We start from the raw sequence: 20369 nt of genomic DNA, 5'->3' as shown, positions 1-20369 counted from the left end.
GTCACTCCTCTCTAGCAATGCGGATTGAGGTTAAAAACGTCATGTTTTTCCACACCTGGTTGCCTTTCTGTTGTCCTTCCAAAGTGAAGGAAAGAGAAGTCAGTTCAATTCCAAGTCAGTCCCGTGATTGCTGCGGACTCAAACAAAGGGAGTGAGTGCACCTTTATTACCACACCAGAGCATACTTTGAGGGCTCAACGATTCGAATCGGCACCCTTGCACATTGCTCAGTGGGGCTCTGGACGATGTCTCCTTCCCTGCCCCCCCTTTGCTGTCATCTTTCATCGAAGTGAAGGAGGAGGCAGGGGATGATGGGATCGGTGGCAGGTTAAGGAGAGGAGCAGATCGGGGTCTAGGAGCAGTCAGTGGATGATGATGGGATAGGTCGCTTGGTGGTACCTGGGCCAGGATCAGGTTTGACGGAGAAAAGATGGGTTAGCTCGCTGGGGGTCCCTGGTGCCAGGATCGGGATGCAGGAGCAGTCAGGGGATGATGGGTTAGCTCTCTGGAGGCCCCTGGGGCCAGGATCGGGATGCAGAAGCAGTCAGGGGATGATGGGTTAGCTCTCTGGGGGGTCCCTAGGGCCAGGATCGGGATGCAGGAGCAGTCGAGATGATGGGATAGGTCGTTGGAGGTCCCTGGGGCCAGGATTGAGATGCAGGAGCAGTCAGGGGATGATGGGATTGGTGGGAGGCTGAAGGAGGGAAGCAGATCGGGGTGTAGGAGAAGGCAGGGGATGATGGGATTGGTGGGAGGCTGAAGGAGGGGAACAGATCGGGGTCTAGGAGGATGCAGGAGATGATGGGATCGGCTGGTTGGCAGAGAGGAGGAGATGGCATGAAGGAGGAGGAGGGGGATGACGGAGCAGGACGCAGGGGCCAAGGGGGTGGCATCGGAGTGCTTTTCCACACCAGACCAAATCGCAGTGCAATTGAAGGCAGCCTGGAAGCGAATTCTCTGAAGTCACTTTTTTCCGGTGTTTACCAAAATGGAGAGGTCACTTCAGAAACACTGCTGAAGCAATTTGCAAGCAGCTCCCATAGAGATCAATGGCGTCTGATAAAACAGTTTATGACATGAAACCGCATCATTGGAAGTGCAATCACTTCGGAAGTGAGCGGGAACTGAGCCACAATACCACCAAAAAGCTCCGTGTGATATACTCCCTAGACTCCTCCAGCCAGCATTACCATTAATGACCAGCTGTAGATCCTGTTAATAAAGTACCTTTTTCTAACTCTTGCTGTCACTCGCTAAACTCTTTGGGATACAAAATATATTGAAATCCTGTCTTTTAGGTGCTTTGAATACTACAGAAAACTTTGGGGGCAGATTATAATCCCAAAGCACCTTCAACCAGGACGGTTGGTGTGCGGTGCTGGCTGGCAGAGGAATCCTGACTCTTGCGTTTAAAACAAAAGAGTCTCTAAATCTCTGCTGCTGCAGCCAGATGGAATGATGCCCTTTGAAACCTCAGATTCCTTATAGACAAGTGTCCTCTTCTGATCCCATCTGATGTGAAGCTAAGCGGGTCAGCCTTCACTAGTACTTGAATGGGAGACCAGTGAGTACCAGGCACCGTTTGCTATATTTCAGGGAAAGGAACAGGCAAAACTACTTTGCTTAAGAAAACCTCATGACGGCACACGCACATGTCCACAACTTACTTTGCATTGACACTCTTGCTCCCTTGTGGCTGACTGAGCAGCACAGCGCCCAGCTTTTTCTCCCAAAGGGCTCCTTGCCCTAAACCATCGCCACAAAGGGCCTGATTCTCCTGCAGAGAGCCCACTCCTTTGGCTGGAGTGCCCTCCTGTGGCTCAACCTGAGCACTGCAGCCTCTGACCTTGGTGCCCCACTTTGGCCTCATTGGTTTCATGAGCAAAGTCCCTCTTTGGGTTGAAGAGCAGCTGTGGCCAGCCAAAGACCTGTCCTTTTGCTGAACAGTTCCCAGTACCTGAGTCTGAGCCTCTTTGGCACCTATGGGGCCTGACCCTTGGGAGCATCCTAATTCACAGAGCACTTAACCTGCTTTTCGAGGGGTAAAGCATGTGGCAAGGAGGCTGTGAGTGAATGAGATTGAGCTAGGTCTGGTTCTCTCTCACCAATTCAGTATACAAAGAAAAAAGGTTTATTCTGTGTTCATCTCGTGGCACAACAGGTGCAAATGGCCAAAGCACCCTGCCAGCACTCACCTGAGGAAGAGGGAAGGAGGGAAGAGGGAGGGATGCTCTTCCAGGTCCCATGCCCCAAACCGAGGGGACCTGGAGCAGGGGTCCCAGATGTCTGGTGCTGCCCTTTGGCCTGCTGTTCAGTCATTTGGCCCTGGAGCTCCTGCTTCACGCACAGAGGCTGCCAATGTAACCCAAGGGAACTCAATTGCAACTGTCAGTCTGAGGTGAATGGAAGCGTAAGATGGCAGCCGCCGTGTGTGCCGCCTGGCTCTCTGCAAAACAGATCAGCCCAGGTAGAATGTCTGCCATGAGACCCAAAGCCACAGCTGGCAATGGCAGCACCAGGCACAAGGGGGAAGATGGAGAGGCAGAGAGACGCCGTGGCACCTGCTGCAGCGTCCAGAGCGCAAGAGCAAAAAGGAGAGGGACCATCTCCTGGTTGCTGTGCCTTCAAGGCAAAAAGGGTAGGGAAGAAGCCAAAGATTGTCTCGCAGCTACTTCTGCTCCACAGGGAATGCCCCTTGCCTTGGTGGCAGTCCTTGTCCCTTGCAGGAGGCTCTGAGGGCGCCAGCAGTGGCAGTCTAGCCTCCTGGCTCAATGGCTGGGTCTCCCATTGGGGCAGGGGTCTGCTGCCGGCCCCTTCTCTTTGCAGGGGCCCAGAGAGAGAAGGGGACCATCGGGGGCCCCTGGCACAGGCACTTCTGTCATGAGCAGCTGGTCTGTCTCTGCATCCAAAGCCTCCCAGGAGCTGCAGTGCTTGTTCTCCAGGCTGTAGAAAAAGGAGTGAGTGCGGAAGCTGCTGTTCATGTCCTCTTTGATGCGCTCCAGGATCTGGGTGAAGGAGGGCCGGAGGCGTGGATTCTGCTGCCAGCACCAGGTCATCAGCTCATGCCTGGAGCGGGGAGAGAGAGCGGAGGGGGTCCTGGGCATTACAGACTGGACCAGAGAGCCCCCTTCAAAGGCAGAAGGGACCAGGATGCTCCCAGAGGAGTGGGGCCATGTGGGGAGTCAGACATCCATGCTCAGCCCCACATACTCTGGAGCTTCACTGTTGCTGGGATTGGAAGAGGGGGAAAGAGCGTGGAGCTATGCCATCCTCTTCCCATAAGCCCTGCCTCGGCACAGTCTCACGATCACTCCAGCCCCCCAGGGACAGAGAGGGAGGGAGGGAGTGACTCACAGCTTCTCAGGACAGTTCTCTGGCCTCTCCAGGACGCCGCTGTCCATGACAAAGTGCAGGACCTGCTCGTTGGACATGCCCTGGTAGGGCTGCTCTGCCAGGGTGGCAATCTCCCACAGCACCACCCCAAAGGACCTGCAACACAGGCTCCGGTCATCTCTCTGGTTGCCTCTCCCCTCCTTTCGGCTCAGGAAGAGGAGGTGCCCACTGAGGGAACCCCAAGACCCACAGCTCAAGCCCAGAGCCTCCTCCTGGCTCTCTGGGGAGCAGGGACCTGCCAGCGCTGAGCTGTGTGTCTGGGTTGGGGTCACCCTCCCATCCCCTGCCTGATGCTCGCCATCGCCTACCAAATGTCCGAGTGAGTGTTGAAGAGGCCGTCCTTTAGGGCTTCTGGAGACATCCAGCGGACAGGCAGCAAACCTTTCCCTGTTTTGCGGTAATAGTCAGTCTCATAGATGTCCCTGGTCATGCCAAAATCTATCAAAGGAGAAGTGGAGAAGAACTAGTCAGAAAAGAGTCCCAAAGGGGTGGAGGGAGAAGCAGTGAGGGGCATAGGCATATTCCTTCTGCAGGCCATGCAGCCTCCATGGCAATGTAGGGATGGACAAACCTCTAGAGTAGGGCAGTCAGTCCATCTCCCCAACCTGGCACCCTCCCAATGGGACGGGGATGATGGTACCCATTACCTAATGGAGCATAGCCAGTGGAAGGTGCTGGTTTAGGGAGGCAGCTCTGGCCCAGGGCCTTGACCTGGCCATGTCTCCTGCTTCAAGTTGAGTAGGCGATGGAATGACCAAGGGTGAGCAGTGACTGGAGCCAGGCTAATCCCATGCACATGCACACACACATGCTGGGGGTGGGGGTTTCCCTGCCACGGCCCACCTCCAATCTTCACCGTGAAGTCCTCCGAAACCATGCAGTTGCGGGCCGCCAGGTCCCTGTGGACAAACTTCTTGGCGTTCAGGTAGGCCATGCCATCGGCAATCTCGCCAGCCATCTGGATCATCTCTTTCAGCGTGGGGGGAGGCAGGCCAGGGTTGTTCTACCAGGAAGACACAGGCATGGCTTGGGCAAGGGGGCCAGGGGAGAGGCAGCCCTCCTTGGACACCCTCCCATTGCCCACCACCTTCCATCCGGCTTCCCCTTCCCTCCCTTACTCTGGCAGATGCTCCACCACTTCTTCCTGCATTCAGAGAAACTTCCCTTTGTGGAGTGTTCTCTTGCTTTAGGATTTAGGCTGTTTCCTTCTTGGGAGACTGGCTGGGGATGTTCTGCTCGCCAGGCCCCCAAATGGCCTCCAATTTCCACCCCATGCATTTGGTAAATCCTGGTGCTGGGTTCTGGACTGGCTCTGTCAGAGGAACAGTAGCCCACCTTCTGGAGGGAAGAGGGTCCCAGGACTCAGGGGCAACCCAACCGCCAAGGCCTGGTCCAATGTTTCCACCCATCACCTGGGGTCCCCACAGGCCCTCCCTGCCTGTTCAGAAGGGTCCTCCTCCCAGGCTGCTCTGGAAGTAGTTGGGCTCTGGAGGAGTAGCAGTGGAAGCAGGGTGGGCATGAGGGGGCAGGGGGGATCAGCAATGCCAGGGGTGACCCATGGCACCAGGGGTTCACCCACCTCAGCTTCTGGCCGGAGGGAACGGAGGAAGCTCTTCAGATCCCCGCGTGTCATCAGCTCCATGATGACCAAGGCCGGCTGGCCCTGGGAGACCACACCAAGGAGCCGTACCTGGAGGCAGCACAAACAGAGAGAAGCACAGCCCCCCAAAACACATTTACAGTAGGCTTCCCAAAGGTCCCATGGGCAAGACCGCAGGGAGTGTACTGTCAGCCCTGATGGTCAGGCCTGTGTTGATATTCCTTTGTTTGGGTGGACTATGAAACCAGCAGTTGTCCTTTGAGCTCCTGGGTTGGGGGGGGAGGGAGGGGGCTTGATGGCCGATGGTTCTCAGGGCACCAGATGTTTGGGAATGGCTCCCAGAATCCCCTGAAAACCATCAGCCATGCAGGTCAGGGCCTCAGGGAGCTGAATGAAGCCTAAAAAGCACCCCCAGATGCAGCACCCCAGAAGTCCCTCAACCGTTTCCAAAAGAAGCTTTATGGACTCCATCCCCCCCGCCTTTCCCCCATGATAGTCAATATCCATTCCAGGCCTCCGCTGCTCATCCCCAACTCACCACATGGTGGCACCTGAAGGCTTTCATGACGGAGGCCTCGTTCAGGAATTCGATCCGCTCCCGCATGGTGGCCAGTTCGTTGACCGTCTTGAGGGCCACCCGGGTCTCCTGGCCTTCTCCTTCAATGTCCTTGGCGATCCCCTCATAGACCATCCCAAAGGAGCCCTGGCCCAGTTCACGCAGCACCTGGATCTTCTCCCGGGGCACCTCCCACTCGTCCGGGAGGTACACTGCCCAGCAAGAGCCAGAGAAGGAAAGGCTCAGGGTTAGGAGGGCAAGGGGAAGGGCAGTAGCCCACAGGAGACCCCACCAGTGCGCAAGCAAGGAGGGCAAGGCGGCACCCGGAGGCACAAGCACACCACAAGCAAAGTTCCGGAGGGGCAAACCTTGCATGGCTTGAACCGAGGTCACTGTCCTCCGAATCTTTCCCTTGCTAAGGTTGTTCCCTCCCCGTCACATGCCTGTGCCTTACAAATGGGCCACATCTGCCCCAAGAGATGACTGCGAAAGGAGCATTGTACTCACTGTTGGAAGTGCTGAAGTATTCGGGGTTGACAGAGGCATAGAGGGTCCCACTGGGGTACCCCTCCGTGCTCCTGGGAAGGAAGAAGCGGAGAGACAGAGCTCAGGATGGCCCTAAGTGGGGCCCGGGGAGCAGGTGGGGGGCTTGACTTGGTAGACCCTGCTGTTTGGATCGGCATGTGGAAGCCAAGGAGAAGCATGGCAAACCCCCCTATCCCCAGTCGCCCTGCTCAGCCCCTGCAGACTCTGAGTCTCTCCATCTGGTGTGCAGCTTATCACCCTCCACTTTGCCAAGCATTAGTGTCTTTTCTATGGAGTCTTTCCTTCTCATGATAGAGCCAAAATATGGCAACCTCAGTTTAGTCAGCTTTGCTTCCAGGGAGAGTTGGGTCAACATTTCCTTACACATGTGTGGCAGCAGGTTCAGCCATTCACCCACCCACAGAATATTCTGGTACAAGGAAAGCACAGGGTTTCTTTTGATAGCAATAGCAATAGCAAGTACATTTTGATACCGCTTATCAGTGCACTTAAGCACTCCCTAAGCGGTTTACAAAGTGTAAGCAAATTGCCCCCAACAATCTGGGGACTCATTTTAGCGACCTACAAAGGAAGCAAGCCTGAATCAAGCTTGAGACCTTGATGGTGGAACAAACATGTTATCCCAAAGGTAAGCTTTTCAGTCAGTGCCAGATATGCTGACTCTTTTTGGTTGCAAAAACCAAATTTAGCATAAATGCACCCTGTTTAGGATTTAATCTATTTTACTTCTTTTAAAATGTGTAGTAGCCTTTGAGAAACATAGACACCCCAAACACCAAACTGTCACCATCCCCTGCACCTGCCCGCCCTGAGAAAAGCTTACCTTTTCTTGTTGTACAAGAAGACAAAGATGGCCAAGCACGCAATCCCCACCATCAGGACCACCGGCATCAGCGTCAGGAGCACATAGACGTTCCCCGCCTCCTCTTCCTCTACTTAGAAGCAGGTGGGATGGAAGGAGAGGGGCAGTTTTCACTCCACTCTTTCATTACCAATAAGGCGACCCACCCACCCGGCTTTCTCCCACAAGGGGCCCAGACTGCATTCTGGCCTTCAGAGGGGCAGAATTTCTCTTCCCATGGCCATAGCAGCTGCTAATCTGCCCTTGGGAGGCACCAGGTGTAATCTTGCATGGCACAGGCAAAGTCTCATCTTCTGCCCACGTTGCTGCCCACAGCCCTTTCTGCAGCACCAGGCACAGCTTGCAAGGCACCCCACGGCAGGAAGCTCTGGATGAGGTTCCCTGCTCCTGAGGCACCAACTCAGCTAAAGGAGTGGGCCTCTCATCCCAGTCCTCCCCTCATCCCTCCACCCCCAGCGCAGCACAAGGATCTGACCCTGCAGCATTTCTAAAGGAAAGAGAATCCAACCAGGCTGAGCCACTGAAATACCCTCATCCATGCCACCCCATCCTCCGGGGAAGGAGGCACTTACCCGGCCCAAGGATGTAAAACTTGATGAGCCCCGTCCATGACCCATTCCCTGCCAGCGAAGTGGCACGCACCTTAGCCGAGTAGTTTCCCGGCTGGAGAAGGGCAAGGTGGTAGCCCCCATACCGGGCATAGCGGTGGCGGGAGACACACACGACCGAGACGACCTTCTGCAGGAGGGAAAAGGGGAGCCGAGGGGGAGAGGGGTGCTCAAGGCTGTCTGTGCCTTAGGAAAAAGGGGCCCCTTCCTCACAATAGATGTCCCCCCTCACCTCGTTTTCCCGGCTGTATTTGATCTCGTATTTCAGGACCAGCCCATTAGGGTTCCTAGGCTCCTCCCAGCGGAGGAGGACACTGTTCTTGCCAGCCGACTCCCAGGTGATGTTGCCGGGAATGTTGTCTGCTTGAGCTAGGAGAGTGGGGAGAAGACGCTCAGCCACAGGGCCCAAAAGAGATACCCCCAGACCTCCTCTGGACTCCAGGTAGGCCTTGCAGAGTCTGTCCAGCAGATCCTCCTCAGCCAGCCTTGCCAAGGAGGCTCAAGCAGCCCCCTCACCTGTCCCCCAAGCAGGTCTCTCCCACTGGGCCCCTGGTCACTCACGTTCTGGCATGGTCCTGGCAAAGACAAAGGTGGCAGCGCTGCAGCCCACGGTCTGGGCAGCGTGGTTGCAGGCGTGGATGTCAATGCGGTACTCAGTAAAGTGGCGGAGGCTGCTGATGGCCGTCCGTTCCCTCACCACTTTGTCCTCAGAGATGCGGAATTCCTTCCGGGCCTTTGGGTCTGTCTCCGTGGCATTGGGGGCAGCTGCGTTGCGCGGAACATCTGGAGAAGAGGGGCTGGCAAAGAGGTGTCCAGCCCCTGGTGCGGAAGCAGCATCTCTGCGCCTCTTGGGGATCCTGTCATGGGGGAAGAGAGGAAAAGGGTGGCCACTGGCCTGGCAGGCTGATGGCCAGAGCCAGGAAACCCCCTCCACTGGTGCCTCCAGCCAGCCCCTTCCAAGAGTCAACACCCAGCAATATCAATGGTGGTTTTGATTTTCACATGTGCTTTTGTGGCTATAAGCCCACTCAGTACTACATCCAAAGAAGGGAGGTTATAGCCACAAAAGCTCACATGAAAAACAAGAACTGTTAGCCACCACATTTCTAATATGGCTCCTTCTTTGTAAAGAGCTCCATGAAGGGGGCATGATTCTCCTTCTGCGGCTCACCTGTGGGAGGCCTTGTTGATGGACGTGACTTTCCATGGAGGCCTGGAAGAAGACAGGCAGGAGATGAGCACAAGCCCTGCTACAGCTTCCCCACTGCCAGGGCTCGCTTTCTGGGAAGCCTGCTTCCCACGGAGTAATACGGCATTCAATCCAAGAAATAATGCTTGAGACCCAGGAGCGACTCAGATGCCCTCAGAGGGAGATGGTGAGGCTGGCAGGCAAATGGCTTCCTGACTGGACTGAAGAATGGGAAACCCACTAGCCACTGCTGAGAGGGCACTGCTACTTTCTGGCCATTTTGGGGAGGGCAGCTTTCAGTGTCTCCTCCCCCCCCCCCTTCACCTCCAGAGCCTCTCTTGGCCTGATCACCTGGGGATGATGATGGAGTTGTGGAGGAAGTTTTCAAATTTCTTCTGGAAAGAGACTGTTTCGGCCCCCAGCGGGGTCTGCCCGACAGGGCTCTGGCATGGGCAGCACTGGTCATCTTCCACGTCCCCACGTCCCTCACCATCGTCCGTGTCAAAGCGGGTGTCTGCACTGCTGGTGGGCAGCCGAAGGCCTTGGTCCCGGAAAGAGAGAGAAGGGGACAGCTAGCCATGAGACCCAGTGGCACGGCTGTGCCCAGGAGCCCCTCGCCAGCCCAAGAGCTGACCACTGCCTACCTTTGTGACAGTAGTCGTTAACAAACAGCTCCGAGTCTTCTGCCAGTTGCTGCCACAAGACCAAGTAGTAGGTGAGGTTGCCGTTGGGCTGAGTGGGTGGCTTCCACCGGACAATCAGGTGTGAGGAGGAGTTGGACATGGAGATGACATCCCGCGGCACAGTCGGGGCTGGCGGGCGATATGGGCACAGAGAGAGAAAAGGGGAGGGGCGGCTATGGAGAGGGAGGCCCCACAGCAGCCGCTGCCACCATGGGCCCAGGGGCCCCCCGTACCCCCCCCCCCCAGCCAGGAACTGAGAGCAGTGATCTCCCATATTCCAATACAGTACACTGAATGCTCACCATGGGCTTTCCTAGGCTTTCTAAAGACCACTCACCTGCTGGCATGGTGCGGATGTAGACCACCTTGCTCTGGGCCCCGTAGTTCCTGCCCTCTTCTGCGGTGGTGAGGGTGATGGCCCGCACAAAGATGGCGTACTGGGTCCAAGGCTTGAGGCTCTGCAGGATCACCCCGGGCTCCTGGTCATTGCTCAGGGGGAGCTCCACGTCCACCACATTCCAGCTGTTGGCCCCACAGGCATCCTGCCCCACATACTCTGTCACGTTCTGGAAAGGCCTGTGGAGATGAAGAAGGCTGAGTGGCCATGGCGAGTCAGGGCTGCACAGAATGCCAGGGGATGCTTGCCCCCCCATTCCAAACAGGTGCTTCAGGGGCCTCAGAGGACCTTTAGGAGACCTGTTATGTCCTTGTCCAGGAGGCGCAGGTGAGGGGCCAGGCAGACAGGGGTGGTGTGCAGACCAAAGCACCAAGTGTGTGTGTGTGGGGACTCTGGGTACCCCCTTCCTCACAGGAAAACTGTGAGACTGTGCCCCCTCCAGCCCCTTGGAAAGGATGCTCCCTACAGACTTACGACTCCTTGTAGTAGACAATGAAGCTCAGGAGGTCCCGGTATTCGGGCGGCTGGTAGCGTTCCCACTTGAGGTTGATGCGGTCCGACTCTGTGGCATTGGAGATGAAGCGCAGGGTCTGGGTCTTGCCTGGAAAGGGGGGGGGAGCCCATCAGCTTGGGAGGGGGCATGAAAAGGGGTCAGGGTGAGATAGTATGGCGTTGGAGCCTGGCTTCTGGGAAGACCGAGATGTCAGCTTGCAACCACAGTTACGAACCACAAGCCCTCTCTTCATAGAAAGGCCTCCTGGGAAAGGCCTGGACAGGAATGCAGGGGCAATGGGCTGCGCCACATCTCCTCCTTAAGAGGTTTCTGCTTCCGCACCCGCGGGGGTTTGAGGCCAGTCGAACCGGGGGGGGGGGCAACCTTTGGCCCTCCAGAAGTTCTGTATTTCAAACCCCAGGCGCCCCAAGAGCCACTGCAGGGACTGTGGGGGTTGTAGCCCAAACTGCTTGGACAGCCCCATGCCAAGCAGGGCTGCAAGATAGGCTTGATGGGGTGGAGGCTGAGGAGGACAGGCACCTGATCCTCCCGGGGCCCAAGGAGCCCCCTCCCCGCCCCACAGGCCACTCACAGGAGGCCCTGTCCCCGTTGGTCCGAGGGTTGATCTCTGCCTTGTTCTGCCGGCCTTTGGTGCCAGTGATCTCCTCCATTTGGTAGATCTCTGAGAGGCAGAGCCGGGGGTTGAAGGCAAAGTACATCTTGCCCACCGGGATGGCGAGCATGTGGTGGCGCCAGTCCCAGAGCTGCTGGAGGTTCTGGTTGTCCAGCACATAGAGCGTGTAGTTCCTGGAGGAAAAAATAAGACGAGGGGAGGGCAGCTGAGCACCGGCAGATGGGGTACAAATGCAGGCAGCGGTGGGGGGTCCACGGGGGGGGGGGAGGCAGGAGTTGGGGAGAGAGAGCAGAGATGGTCCACTTGTGGATGAGGCTCAGTGGGCAGGACCTGATGCCTGCAGGGGCCATAATTCTGAATGGCTGAAGAGCCCCCCCCCCGCCACTTGGTCAAGGCTCACCCGGCCCCTCCTTGCCCGCTCTGCTCACCCGTCCACCATGGAGTCCCCTCGGATCAGCCGGAGGTTCTTGAAGAAGGAGAGGGAGATGAGGGCAAAGGAGTGCTTGATCTTCAGGAAGCCTGTGATGGTCTCCACAAGGCCAAGGCTGCCCTGCAGAGCGGAGGCCAGGTTGTCTGCAAGGGAAGGCCAGAAGAGAGAGCACAGCGTAAGCCCTCCATCAGCCTGGCTGGCCTGGTCTCACCTGGTAGCCATCCAAGGAACAGCAGCCTGGCCTCAGAGCCTTGTGGGCAGGGAAGAGTGAAACAGGGCGTTCTCCCTTTGGATGGGCTCTCCACCCACCCACCCAGATGGTGCACAGCCCTCCCACTGATGGGCTCCAGCAATTCCTCCTAGCAAGCACTGGAACTGGGCCCCCAAACATCTCCTCCTGCCCAGACTATCCCAGCCCAGGAGCCCAGCTGTGGGGACTGGACTGAATCTTCAGATGGGGAGCATCTGGGCAGAATTGCTTGTTCAGGGGCCCAGTTCTCCCTCTGGCTGCGAGGAGGAGCTGCAGCCCATCCGCTGCATCCATTTGCCACTAACAATGCTTATCTAACCACAGCAAGCTGTGCCAAAGCCAGGCACTGGAAGAACTCTTGGCGAGGCACAGAGCAGTCCTGGCACATGTCCAGTGGGCTCCCCACTTGGGTTTGGCCTCTCTCATTTTGCACATTTACTTAACCAAACATGTGCTTAGTGCAACTGGTGCTTCTGCTCCTGCCACAAATGGGTGCCACAGAACCTGAATCCACAGCAGCCGCCCCCACCGACACTTCATGCCTCCAGGCCAGAGCTCCCTCCCACTGCCTAGTGCCAGAACGCCACTCACCCCCACGGCGAATGTTGATGATCAGGTTGCCCTCTACAAGGGTGCAGCCAGCCAGGTCCCGGGCTGCCCGGGTGGAGTCAATGGTCTTGGTGCCCACTTTACACTTCTTGGGGCAGAGACCTTCACACTTGTGGCAGACAATGCTGCAAGGAGGGAGGAGGCAGAGAGAGAAACTGGGCTAGTTGGCTGTGCACCCTCCTTGCACCCCAACAGGCCCAAAGATTTAGGGGGGGCTGCCTCCCAGCCTTCGCCCGCTGCTCACCTGCTGTCGTTCCTCGTGTACCCAGAGGGGCACTCGGATAGGCACTGCCGCTGGTGGATGACAAACTGGGAGGAGTCGCGGGGGTTCTCTGACACCTTGCGCAGGCTGGCGCAGTGCTCAGCAGTCACGCAGCGCCAACCCTCGTACTCGTAAGTGAGCTCTGGGCATGAGCGGAGGCAGCGCCCGTTCAGTTCAAAGTGGCGACAGGCCACACAGGTGCGGTGGTCCCGGGGCCGGCTGCAACCCCCCAGGCACTCCGGGTGGCAGCACTCGGCGGCGCTAGTGCAGGCAGCAGCGGCGGTATCAGTGCCAGCAGCCACAGCAGGGGCACCTGCTCCTCCTCCTCCTCCCCCTACTTTGCAGGGGCACACTGAGCAAGAGGAAAGGAGAGGCTGGTTGTGAGGACAGGACCATCCTGCTGCTCCTGCTCCAAAACGCTCCTCCGGAAATGCCCAGGAGGGCCGGGAGAAGACTTGTCTACTCCCCTCCAACCACTGAAGTCCTGGTCTACAGCCTCACAAAGCACCCAACTGGCATGGGCAAGGGCCAGGGACTGTGGGAGCGGTAGTCCACCACACTCCTGTCTTAGAGATCAGGGAGTAGGATGTGAAAACCTTCTGAAATTTTGAAGCATTTCCCTCTCTTTTGTACAACCAGAAGTTGCCTACGGCCATCACATCACTTCTGGCGGCTGAGGCTCTGGCCTGTCGGCTCCGTCTCTTTGCCTGCTGGGGCCACAGACCACTCAACGTGGCCAGCAGATGTGGATGGCTGAGCTAGTACATCCTCTTGTGGGCAAACTCCTTTTACAGATTTGGAAGGAAGCTCTGAGCCAGGACCGCTAACATTTCCCCAAACCTTACAAACCCTTCTTAATTCTATACTATCATAACATGCCCAGCCTGCCTTGAGCCACTGGAACAGGGAGGGCATTCCACCAGGAGCCGGAAGAAAGGAAGGATGGATGGATGTGCAAAGCTAAAAGCCTGTTGCCTAAGCAGACTCCTCTTTCATCGGCCCCTCGCCCAGAATCAGGCCCTTCCTGCAAGCTTTTGAAGGGCTCACTGCCTCCATCCTTCACCCAAACCACTTCTCTCCCACTGCTCACCAGATCTGTTCCCACAGCCAGCCAACCTTCTTTTTAAGAAGGGAAAAGGGAACCCTTTCCTACATCCCTGCCCTAGATAAGGGCCTGTGCCTCCCACCCTGCTCTCCCCACAAACAGCCGCCCACCCTAGAGATGGAGAGGCATCGCAGAAGGCTATTTGCCAATGCTTTTGGGTCTACAAGGAAAGCCTGGGACAGACAGACAGACAGAGGGCTCAGGAGGAGGAGGAAGGGATACTGGCTGGCTGGCTGCACATGATAAGCATCAGTCTGTTTACAGTGTATATTTCATTAGCGGGCCTCTTGTTGACAGAAAACAAACCCAGATGGAGGGGGGAAGGCTCAACACCTTTATGAGCATTTCACAGTAGAGTCAATGGGGGTGGAGGTTAGGGGGCTGGCTGCCCTCCTCCCCAAAGGACAATACAAAGGGGCCCCCATTAAACTGCACCGCCTTAACTGCACCGCCTTCAAAAGAGACAGAGACAAAGAGATCCCAAAGAGATGCCATTCTTCAGGACAAGACCCAGTTCTGACTGTTTTATACAATCAGACACTTTCTTTGTTAGGATCATAGAATCTCAGAGTTGGAAGGGACCGTAAGGGCCATCTATTCTAACTCCCTTCTGCAATGTGGGAATCCACAGCTAAAGCACTCCTGCAGAGCCAATGGGGTGTGTGCATGGGGGGGGTCTCCGTCCCTTCCCCAGGCCCATAGCCCCACATCCAGCCATGACCACAGCAAGGGATAAGGGAAGGTTTCTGGAGGGCCCCCGGAAGGACCCTTCCCAATTACTCCCCCTTAGAAACTAGCCCACCCCAGCCCTCTTGAACCCCCTTCCGCCCCACCACCAGGCCCAGGCCCACCTTTCTGGCAGTTGCTGGAGGTCCAGCAGCGGTACTCCATCTCCCCTCCAAGGCCCTTCTGGGTCTGGACGCAGGGCTTCTCCACACCTAACATGCCTGGGCACACGTCGGCGCACTCCTCCACAGGCTTATTGTGCAAGATGATGTTATGCTCCAGGGAGTGGGGGGGCTGCAGGAGCCCCCAGTCGATGGTGGAGATGTGGCAGAGCTCCTGGTTGCGCTCAATGCGCACCGAGCCATTCAGAACACTGGTCAGGCTGAAGAGGCCGATATCACGCAGGTGGGGCATCTCAAAGATGACCAGGGCATAGTTGAAGAAGAGGCTGGTCCCCCGGATGACCGCCAGGTTGGGGAAGAGGTCCCGCAGGCTCTCCAGCCCATAGACCCGGAAGAGGAGCAGGTACTCGGTGACCATGACCAGCCGGGGGAAGCTGAGTGGCCGGAAGTCCTCACTGCTGCTGGTGAACATCAGCAGGATCTGGAGGCTGCCCTCCACCACTGTGCAGTTCTCCAGCCTCCGCAGCTGGGAAGCCTCCAGGCGGATGTCCAGGCTCTCACAGACTATGCAAGGGGCAGAGAGGAGGAGAAAGTGACAAGGGGTCAGTCAGAGGAGGCTGCTGCCACTGTCATCCCCATCATCCCCATCTCTTTCCCCAGTTTGGGACTCAAGTTAAAAGAGGTACAATTAAAAACCAAAAAGATCCCATCATACGAATGTTAGCAGGCTCTGAGCTGAACTGGATGCCCCAGTGATACCCCCAGAAACCTCTGGCATCTCGAGGGGCAGCGGCTGCCTGGGCCCCCTTCCATTAGCTGACCCAGAGAGAAGCCTGACTGAGCTTGGGGAAGTTACTTTTATAATAAACGTACGGCAACAAAGGGGCTTTCAAATGTGCTGCACTACCTTTTTAATAATCACAGTTTTTAGTTGATCAGTGCTATAATTGAATAAGAACATTAATGTTTATACAATTTGAATGTTATAACTGTTTCTGTATGTATGCCACCTTGATTCCAGGAACGGAGAAAAGGTGGGATACTGTTGGGTTTTTTCTTCTTTTTGCATGTAAGCTCCAGTGTCCCGTGAACATGATGAATGGGGGACTCTGGAAACTCTTGTCCCACACTGGTTGGGGAAATGGTCACCCAAAAAAGTAACCTCCCCAAGCTCTGATCTATACGCACAGTTGGAAAGGCAAAGAGGGTCCCAGGGTCTCCCTCGGATTTTGTCACAAAAACACTCCAGGCTTTGAGAAGGGACCCGATCTGCATACTCTTCTTGCCTTGCCCAGAACAATCATAGCTCCCTCTGGACAGGTGCACCCCATGCACATGCCTGCCTTGGGCCAGTTGCTCCAAGCAATCGTGTGTGGGCAGGCTGAGGGGCCGCAGCAGAGGCCTGGGACTGGATGGTGATGGCATAGGAGCCCAGGGAGGCTATGCTTTGCTTTGGCTGGCACCCGCCTCTGCCCACTCTCAGGTGCAGATGCCATCCACTCCTGGCAGGAGAGTCAATAAGCTAGTGCGGCCCCTCCACCATGGGAACATGCTGCCTGTTCCCAGGGAAGGAGCCCTCCGCCTGGCACCTCCCTTGCCCTGCTCTGCCCTCCTTGCCAGTCTCCCTCCTGGCACTGTTTGCTGAGCTATTTGCTCAGGAGGGCGAACGGGGCCGTTCCCACCCACTCCCCCTGAGCTGCCGCACTCCTCCTCCGTGGTCCAAGGAAGAGATGGGTGAGACTGCCATGCAAGGGGGATGCTCTCCCTTCTCCTCTGCTGGCGGGCAGAGGCAGGCAAAGAGCAGCCCAAAATGCTTCATACAAAGAGGGCTCCATGGCAGGGACCACCGGGGAGCCCCCCGGCTCAGCACCAGAGCCAGGGGTGGGGGCGACCAATGTGGACATCCTGAAAGCCCCCCCCAGAGGCTTCCCATGGCGGGGGAGGACCAGTACCCCTCACAGGGATCAGAGTGAAAGCGCCTGTTTGCCCAACTGTTTAAATAGAGCCAGGAGGACTCCTGTGCCAGTCTGGGCCTGAACTGCCAGCAAGGACACCACTAGGAAATATTTGCCTACTGTTCAGATTGCTCTGCAACAGTCACCTGAAGAAAAGGACAATATTGAGGGAGGGGAGCTGGACCACGGCCCCATGGCTTCTGCGTGTCAAAATGGCACAAGAAAGATGGTGCTCGGGGGGCAATGATGCTTCCAGGAGAGCCACCAGCAGGCTCTCCCATTGGGTTTCTGATGCTCTGGGGACTGAATTGTTGTTGCAAGAGAGCCAGGCTCCCTGCTCACTGACCCTCAAGGGCCACATCCCAGAGGGCTGGGAGCCAAAAGGCCATCTTTATCCAAGCCCACCGGCCCCTCCTTCAGGCCGAGACCTCCCCCAAGAAACACCCCCCAAAAGCCCCTGAGAAAGAAGTGACCTCAAGGAGCAGAAGGAAGGGAGAAAATGAATAGAAACACCCCACCACACGCACACACAAAAGGTTGTCTCATAAACTGGGAAGTCAGTTATAACAAACTATACAGTGACATCGTTGCTTAATTGACCTCAGGGACAAGGAGCCGTTTTCCTGGGCTGTACTTTTTATGTAGGGTGGGGAAGGCACTTTGCACACGTTCAGAGATACCATTGTCAGCCAGGCAGCTGAAGCTGCAGCAGAAAACCGAGTTAGTTGATGGAGGTGCAGACAGGATTTTCTCATCCCCTCAGCAATGGCTTGGCAACAAGGAGAGACTCCCCGCGAATTGCGCAGAGTGCACTCCTGTGCCCATCTCTTCTGCGCAGCCCCTGCCCACGCCTCCCTTCCATGGTGAGTGTGCTTGCGCCTGTGAAACCCAAAGCCAAATTATCACCTCGCGAGCCGCCTGCCAGCCTGCCTGAGGCCCAAAGCCTAATTTACTATAAACACTGCAGACAAACTCTGTAAACTCTGCTCAAACCCCAAACACTGCACCCGGCAACAGGAGGGGTCAGCGGGCACTTTGGGGCAGCCTTCGCCAGCAAAGGCATGGGAGGAGGGTCTGCCGTGGGCAATGTGGGGCCCGTCCTCAGCCCAGAGGGCAGCCAAAAACATGGCAGGCCTCCTTCCCCTTTGGACCCCACCTGCTTCTCCCTCTGAGCCCAGGGCTGGCATTCTCAGAAAAAGGCTGAACTGCCCACAGATGCCTTGTTGGGCCAAAGCTCATAAAACCATTAGATTACCACCTGATAAAGGCAGTTATAGCAGCCCGCAGTACCTGAGCTGGAGGGCAGGAGATCTTGGCTGGAAGGTGAGGGGACCCCACAGCAAGGACTGGGGGTCCTCTTCTCCACCCCACATCCCTTGGGATCCCCCAAGGAAGACCCCTTCTGCCCAAACGTAAGGGGTCCCCCTCCCCCTCCATTCCCCTGAAGGCACAGATCTCACCCCAGAGGAGCCCCAACCGAGGGGACAATGGGGTGGCTGGGAGATACCCTCCCAGTGGGCCTGGAGGACGGGGGAGACTGTCTCGTGGGCACCATATGCACCCTTCTGCCCAAGGACTCCACAGCAGTGCCCCTTCAATGCACTCCCTGCCCAGGTCTCCCTCCCTGGCTGTCCCCTGCCTGGACCCCTGTTCAGGGGGTGGCTGTCTTCTCCTTCAAGGCAGGCTCCCCCTTTTCCACCCCCAACGCTTTGCCACCACCGCTGTGTTGCTTCTGCTCTGTTTGCCAACACAAAAGTTTCTTTTCTGCCCGGCCCATAAAACCAGCCAGACTGTGCAGGATACTGTGGCTCCCTCCCTCCCGATCTCTCTCTCACACACAATGCTAGCCCTCATCAATCTTGTGTGGATTTCTGAAAAGCTGGTATGCCAATCCCCCCCCTGCAGCCAAAGCAGGAGGACCAACCTATGGATGACATGTGGCACAAAGGGCCAGAGCCAAAAGAGGGCAGGACGGCAGCTGCCCAGAGACCACCTGGGTGGGCACCGGTATGGAAGCAACCCTTGGGTTCAGGCATGAAGGGCCCAGATGAGGGGCTGCTTCCCACTGGCGAACCAGTTACCCCAGCAGGAGGGCACTAGCAGGACAGGAGGGCAAAAGCACCCTCCAAAGGAACATCCTCTGGAGGCAAATGCCCAAACGGCCACCCTGACCAGTAACCACCAATAGCTCCAACCTCATGAATCAAGACCCGTGCCCCCTTTAAAACCAGCCAGCCTGGCAGCCGACCCTTCCCCTTGAGGCAGGGAGTGCCAGGGATGGGCACCATTTACAGAAACCTTTCCTTCTCTGTGGGAAGGTGCTTCTCCCCTTCGGCCACACCAGACGGGAGGAAGATCACCAACCGCTGCACATAACTAAAGGTGTGAAGGTTGTGGGGGTCAGGGGTGGGAGGCTGAAATCTCTGGTTGCTCTCTTCTCTTCCTAGAGCCCCCTCCCTGCCAGGAGATGCCCCTTGGCTCATGCCACAAAGACACACACAAACACACCCCCAGAGGCTGTTGCACTGTTTAATGGCAGAATGTGAGAGAGGGGCCTCCATCCTTCCCCAGAGACCAGAACTGCCCCATAGCACCCGAATGCACACCAGGGAGGCCACCAAGGGTCCTCTCGCTCCTGAAGGCCAGGGAGTGTGCCCCGCATTGTGCCACCCGCTCTCCGCACACTTGCCTTGGGGCGCATCAGCGGAGTTCCTGCCATTGCCCTGGGCCCCCCAGCCTGCCTCTCCCACCCCTCACCCCTCCTGCCCCCCAACTCCCACCAGGAAGGACCCCCATCACCTTCCCAAGGACAGGCTCCTCTCTCCCTGGAGACCCCCTTCTGTCCCACGAGGCAGGACAGGGACGTAGCCAAGGGGGGGGGTCTTGGGGTCCGGACCCCCCCTTGCGTTAGAAAAATGAATGGTGTGTGCTGCTGCACCGCCACACTCAAGCCCCATTATAATGGTGGCACTTAGTCTGGACCCCCCCCCTTCCTAAAATCCTGGCTACGTCCCTGGGCAGGAGCATCCTCAGGAAGGGCACATGCCCGGCTCCCCGCCAAACCCTTGGGAGCATCCCCCCAGATCTGCAGAAAAGGCCAAGTGACCCCCCCCAAACCCCCTGTGCGGCCCCAATGAGGAACTTACTCTCGGGGCTGACCAGCTGGGGTCCCCCCCTGAAGAGGCCCAGGAGGAGGAGGAGGAGGAAGGGGAGCTGGAGGGGGCGCCGGGGGGCTCCTTCTTCTTGCCAGGGGGGGCGCAGGGGGAGGGCCCCCTCCATGGTCCATGAAGGGGCAAAGGGCGAGCAGAGCGGCCGAGGACCGGCGGGGCTCTTTCCCGGCCCCCCTCCTCACCCCTGGCAACTTGTGGGGGTCTCCAGCGGGCAGCCTCCCGGGAAGAGCAGCCCCGCACCTGGGCGACAGGTGAAGGGATGGAGGGACGGAGGCAGGGATGGAGGGTGCCAGGGAGGGGCCCAGCGCCCAGGCCGGACCTCCCCTCCCTCCCTCCCTCCTCCCCCGGCGGACCAGGCTGGATCCCGTCCAAGGGATGTTTTCCATTGTCAGGTTCATAATATTTAGCCTGACAACTGAGGCGAGGCTGCCTTGGCCCCCAGCGCCTGCTGCCCTTGTTGGGGAAATAAGGCCCACCGAGGGAGGGAGGGAGGGAGGGAGGGAGGGAGGGAAGGGGTCCTTGGGGGAAGCGCCGCTCCCAGCCCCGCCAGGCCCTTCCTGGCTGAGGGGGCCCCGCTGGGACTGCCTTCCCCCCGGACCCCATCCTCTCTAGGGGGCGGGGCCTTGGCGGAGGAGGCGGGGACGGGGAGGCTCCCTCCGAGGGCGTGGCTTTAGGCCCCGCCCCCTCGCAGGAGGATCGCTTTGCCTGCGCCCTTCGCAGCCGCCGCTGACTACGGCTCCCAGAGTGCACCGCTCACCCCCGCCCCTCTACTTCCGGCG

The 20369-nt window shown here is 57.6% G+C and overlaps 1 protein-coding gene across 3 annotated transcripts; it reads right to left on the bottom strand.

Moving 5' to 3' along the window:
* Positions 1-2114: 2114 nt before the first annotated feature.
* On the bottom strand, positions 2115-20078 carry INSRR (insulin receptor related receptor). Of its 3 annotated transcripts, none has more exons than XM_042440771.1 (22): positions 19567-20075; positions 14469-15029; positions 12495-12864; positions 12233-12375; positions 11390-11534; positions 10920-11134; positions 10309-10435; positions 9775-10013; positions 9399-9566; positions 9106-9295; positions 8737-8778; positions 8127-8422; positions 7798-7934; positions 7530-7695; positions 6919-7030; positions 6057-6127; positions 5532-5761; positions 4973-5083; positions 4237-4396; positions 3702-3831; positions 3355-3489; positions 2115-3066 (listed from the first exon to the last, which is right to left on the bottom strand). In XM_042440771.1, exons 1-22 carry the CDS (start codon positions 19697-19699, stop codon positions 2769-2771), a joined length of 4179 nt encoding a protein of 1392 aa, XP_042296705.1. In that variant the 5' UTR covers positions 19700-20075; the 3' UTR covers positions 2115-2768. The 3 variants fall into 3 exon arrangements, with proteins under 3 accessions (XP_042296705.1, XP_042296706.1, XP_042296707.1); XM_042440772.1 differs by having other exon boundaries at positions 6919-7027; XM_042440773.1 differs by lacking the exons at positions 2115-3066; positions 3355-3489 and having other exon boundaries at positions 3698-3831; positions 19567-20078.
* Between the last annotated feature and the right edge of the window lie 291 nt (positions 20079-20369).

This window comes from Sceloporus undulatus, chromosome 9 (assembly GCF_019175285.1).
Source record: "Sceloporus undulatus isolate JIND9_A2432 ecotype Alabama chromosome 9, SceUnd_v1.1, whole genome shotgun sequence".
In the NCBI taxonomy this organism is placed as follows: domain Eukaryota; kingdom Metazoa; phylum Chordata; class Lepidosauria; order Squamata; family Phrynosomatidae; genus Sceloporus; species Sceloporus undulatus.
This window is presented reverse-complemented; position numbering and strand designations above follow the sequence as displayed.

What these genes read in the sequence shown, in the direction of transcription:
- INSRR (XM_042440771.1), bottom strand. Translation starts at nt 19,699, where the DNA reads ATGGAGGGGGCCCTCCCCCTGCGCCCCCCCTGGCAAGAAGAAGGAGCC. An exon ending in AACTCCATCATCATCCCCAG is followed by an intron (nt 8,779 to 9,105) that starts GTGATCAGGCCA and finishes GTCTTCTTCCAG; the next exon opens with GCCTCCATGGAAAGTCACGT. An exon ending in CCCTCCGGCCAGAAGCTGAG is followed by an intron (nt 4,397 to 4,972) that starts GTGGGTGAACCC and finishes TCTTCCTGGTAG; the next exon opens with AACAACCCTGGCCTGCCTCC.